We start from the raw sequence: 4,895 nt of genomic DNA, 5'->3' as shown, positions 1-4,895 counted from the left end.
GGCGGATCTCTCCCCTAGTCAACCGATTTCTCTTGTGAAAGAGCAAACGGACCAACACACTAGACGCGGAATCATCGAACGCTGGCTGCTGGTCCATCGCGAGCAACGAACGAAACTGTACAAATAACCCTACACAACCATACCTTCTTTCTTTCTCTCTCTCTCTCACTCTCTCTCGTACGGTTCTACAGCGAAAACGTTTTGTTTTTTTACATCGCAGGCTCCATCAGAGTCCAGCCTCTGACATGGTGAATAGTGGATGGTCGCGCGACCGACCCTGACCGTCTATACTAGACGAAGTAAGTACGAGGATTGACTGGATGCGTGACCTCACCAGGAGGTGCAGTTGGCACCGGTGGTTCCGGTATGGTGCTGTAAAGATGGCTGCCCCTTGAGGACAGGCTGACTGGCCGCGCGTTTCCTGTATGCAACGCGCTGTAACCACCGTGTTGATGCTGATGCTGGTGTTCAGCGCCACTATCCTCGTCCTCGGTCCTGCTGGACGCCGAGCTGACATACGTGGACTGCGTGGGCGTAGGCGTGGGTGCGTGCACCGGTGCGACCAAAACGCCATTAGGCTTGGTCCACACGTCACCGGCGGACGGTGCGGCCGTGTAACGCGCCGGTTTGCGATTTCGGTCGTTCACCTTTTTGCTGTCTCGCCGTTTGCCAACGGAGTCGGGCATAGCGAAACGTAGCTTCTCCCAGAACCTCTTCTCGCCCCAGATCACCACTGTACACGTCTGAAGTAACAGCTGCAGTTCCGGATCATGGGCTGGCGCTTCTGTAGCCAACAACACCAACACGCGTCTCTTTCTCGAGGTAGGACGAATGTTCTCCAACGCGGTTCTCAAAGCTGCGCGGAATTCCGCGTGCTGCCACTCGTTCACCATGAACACCGGCGAGAAGATGATCACTATGCGTTTGGCGGCGGCTGCAGCCGGTGGTACGGCTTCTTGCGGCCTGGCCGGTGGCAAATCACGCCAGTGCAGACAAAGAGCCAGGCCGGATTGTTCCAATTCCGCGGCCAAGAATCTCGAGACGAAATCCTCGTCCCTCTCGCTGTACACGATATAACCGTCGTACAGTCTGTCTCGTTCCTCGTCCGGCGGCGTGGTCATTTTGCCAAGACGGAGACCGTAACGAGCGTGAGCCCATAGGCGAACGTCCTGCCGGAAAGCGAAGGCGAGGGCGACGATGAGGCAGATCGTGATCACAGCCACCAAGGCGCCAGCTAAAAGCGGCACGAAGTTACCACCTAGCAGAGGGATTTCCTGAATGCCACGGCTCACAGCCTCGGTAGACGGATCGCCGCAACGCTTCATAGCCTGCGCCAGAGTCTCGACGCCGTCGCGGCAGTACATCTTCTCCGGATCCCCGCGATGCTCCGCAAGCCAGCCGCGTAATTTAGCCGCGTTGCTGCACTCGCAGCTCCACGCGTTGCCCTCCAAAGCTACTTTCGCGCTATCTCCGACGCTCGGCAGCGCTTCCCACGGGCGAAAATCGACGATACGATTGCTGTCCAATCTCAACACCTCGAGATTCTTCATCTTCTTGAACGTGGTGTTGCCCACAGTCGCGATCGCGTTGTGATCCAGATACAGCTCGGACATGTGCTCCAGCTGATCGAACTCGAAGCCGCGTAACTCTCTCAGCGAATTATCCTCCAGGTGTAACACGCGCAGAGCGGCTACACCGTTGAACGTGCAATTGTGAATGGCAGATATACCGCTGTTGTTCAGGTACAACACCTTCAACCTACGTTTCCCTATGAACACGTGGCTGCCCAGATCGCCAAGTTCGTTTCCATCTAGATAGATCTCGGTGGCGTCCATGGGAATCCTCTCGGGGACTTGTTTGTAGCCGGCGTTCGAGCAGTCTACCACGTTGCTCAGCCAGCTGTGGTCGTGATAACAGGAACAATTGTTCGGGCAAGTCATCTCGCAGTCGCACGCGTCGAAGTCGCAACAATGGCACAGGGCGAAACAATGCGCGTCGTATTGACAGAGGAAGTCTTTCGGTTTCAACGACAGCAACGGTCGTCGCGGTGTCGCCCTCGCGTGAACCATGTCGCACGTGACCGAGTCCAGGTCCATAACACGCGGATGCTGTCGGAGCGGTGTCATCTCGTTGATCCGCGGCAACCATTCCATTGTGCAATCGCACAAAATCGGATTGTTACCGATGTAGAACTGCGGCATCTCGACGTCCTTCGGTACAGTTTGCAACGCTAACGCCGCCACGTCCAGTTTTCTTATCTCGTTCCCGTACAACACCACTTTCTGCAGATTAGCCTTGTGCAGGAAGGTACCGGCCGCGACTGTCCGTATTTTGTTGTTGTTGAGGAACAACGTTTCCACGCTGTCGGGCACGTTCGCCTCGGCGATCTCGCTGATCTGGTTGTAGCTCGCGTCCAGCGTCTTTATATGCAGCGTGTTCCGCACCGTGTAATAATTCCCGAGCTCGCTTATCTGATTCGCGTGTATATCCAGCCACTCTATGCTGCCCGGCAGATGACTGTAGTCGAACCACAGCAGCTTATTGTCCGACACGTTCAGCCATACTAAGGTCGAGAGGCTGGTGAACGCGCCGCGGATCTCGGTTAGCTGATTTCCGTCCAGCCTGATTGCGCGCAACACCGGATTGCTCGCGAACGCGCTCTGCTCCACGTGACGGATGTAATTGTTCGCCAGGTTGAGCACTTGGAGCGCGGGTAACTCGGCGAACGCCTCGCGGGACACTTTCTCCAGTTTGTTGTCGACCAAACGTAGACCGTACAGTTCGCTCAAACCGGCGAACGAGTCGTTCTCGATTCTCGACACGTGGTTGTTGCCAAGGTCAAGCGTCTTCAGAGAGCGAAGCACGCGAACCGCGTACGGGATCTCCGTCAGATAGTTTCCGCTCAGAGAGAGATCCTGAAGACCGGTTAGATTGTCGAACACGTGTCGGTGCATGGTTTTCAGTTCGTTCGTGTCCAAGAAGAGCTGGCCGAGCGTGGTAAGGCCGATCGTGTGCGCCGGATCGAACCTGGCTATGTGATTGTGCGACAACGTCAACGAGTGTAGATTGGTCAGGGAACCGAAACAACCGTCCATCAATATCTCGATCTGATTGTGCTCGAGTTTCAGGATCTGCAGGCTGTACAAACCCTTGAACACGTGGCCGTCGATCCTCGTGAGCGCGTTGAAGGAGAGATCGAGGATCAGTAGGCGAACCAACCGTGAGAACGTTTCTCGATTCACCCATAGATTTGTCAGCTCGTTGCTGCTTAGATCCAACACTTGCAGCTCGTCCAGAGTGTACAATAAACCAGGCGCCAACACTGCCAGCGAATTATTGCTGAGAATCAACTCCCTCAGTTCTTTCGTTTCCGTGAATAATTCCGGCGGTAACGCGACCAGACGATTACTGGACATGTTAAGAGAATGAAGCGCGGTTAGTCCGGCTAGAGCGTGATCGTCCACGGAAGATATCACGTTCTCCTGCAGCTTCAGTACTGTTAGGTTCGGCAGATTGCTGAGCGTGCGATCCGGTAGGTTGCTGAGATCGTTGTTGCTCAGGTCTAGCACCTTGAAACTAGGCGTACAGTTGGAGAATCCCAGGGAAACGATATCCTGTAACTTGTTGCGCGTCAGATTCAGTGTGGCGAGTCTCTGTACCGGGCAGAGTAATTCGGTCGGCAGAGTCCATAGATTGTTGTCGGCCAGATCGAGATGCTGAAGATGCGGCAGACCGCGTAGAGAATCTCTGTGCAGCTCTAGCGTCATCGCTGACCAATCGCCGTTGTGCGTTCTCAGCGACAAACTGGTGAGATTGTGCGCGGACGCGAATACACCGCCTGGTAGATAACGAATCTTGCAGTAATCCACGCGAAGTTTCTCCAAACGTGGCAACGGCGAGAAGAATCCGTGAGGACCGTCGATTTGGCTCTCGAAGAACAACACGTCACTGCATTCCAAGGCTAAAGAACTGATCGAGTCCACTTGAATGGCCGAGAGATTGCCAATTAGGCCGGGCACGTTGGCGATAGTCCTAACCCTACAGGCGAGCGCTTTTTCCCCGTCTTCTCCGTCCTTTTTCCACTCGCAGCCGCTCGGTGCCTCGAGACTGGTGATGCTACGGCCGTGTGCCGGCCGACCGTTGAAAAACAGACACCAGACGATCGTTCCCACCACGGTCACTTTACAAAGCCGCGACTTCGACTCCATTTCTCCTTAGGCGAGGATGCGATCGTAACACCAACGCTAACTTCGGCGATTTCGTTTGCGCCGTCTGATCGTCCCCGTGAACGCTAAACCACCGTCGTAGCGTTACCGTAGTCGTCGTCACGCACTCATAGTTCACACTCTCCGCACTTGCACCAACCACTCTATCTCGCTTACGAACCGCGATTCGTCGTATCTATTCTTCTCCGCGTTCTCGGAGAATTTACTCGAGAATCTAACCGTTCGAGAAAGCAGAGCAGCTTCTCTCGATCCTCGCCGCGTTTATCGCTGATACAATAGCAACGCCGCGCGCGTATCCTTGTTCTTTCTCTATCCTATCTTTCTCTCGATATCTCTGCCCGTCGGCAGGGACGAGATTCTCACCACTGACGAACGAACACTTAAACGAGGGGACTACTGCTCGAACTTATCCAATCACGCTGCCCAACGACGTTGTACTTGTACGAACAGCGTAAACACCGATCGGTCATGCCCACTGTGACACTACTACCGATACACCCGATCACCGAAGATGCGTTTATATGTACACGTGTATACATAGAGATGGTTAGGTGACGTTTACTTGGAGAAGAGCTATCGAACACCTCGTGAGAAACTACTTGCACGACGGTGTACGACAAGTGAACGACGGAGAGCGAAGCAGGCGCGACGACATTCCACTAAGAACGT

The 4,895-nt window shown here is 54.6% G+C and overlaps 1 protein-coding gene across 1 annotated transcript; it reads right to left on the bottom strand.

Moving 5' to 3' along the window:
* Positions 1–290: 290 nt before the first annotated feature.
* Positions 291–4,246, bottom strand: LOC108575576 (toll-like receptor Tollo). The gene has a single exon (XM_017938400.1). It carries the CDS (start codon positions 4,206–4,208, stop codon positions 291–293), a length of 3,918 nt encoding a protein of 1,305 aa, XP_017793889.1. The 5' UTR covers positions 4,209–4,246.
* Between the last annotated feature and the right edge of the window lie 649 nt (positions 4,247–4,895).

This window comes from Habropoda laboriosa, unplaced genomic scaffold (assembly GCF_001263275.1).
Source record: "Habropoda laboriosa isolate 0110345459 unplaced genomic scaffold, ASM126327v1 scaffold186, whole genome shotgun sequence".
Taxonomy (NCBI): Eukaryota; Metazoa; Arthropoda; class Insecta; order Hymenoptera; family Apidae; genus Habropoda; species Habropoda laboriosa.
Note: the sequence above shows the minus strand (reverse complement) of the source record. Positions and strands in the feature narration are given on the sequence as shown.

Bases quoted from the DNA above. Each gene is read 5' to 3' on its own strand.
- LOC108575576 (XM_017938400.1), bottom strand. From the start codon at position 4,208: ATGGAGTCGAAGTCGCGGCTTTGTAAAGTGACCGTGGTGGGAACGATC.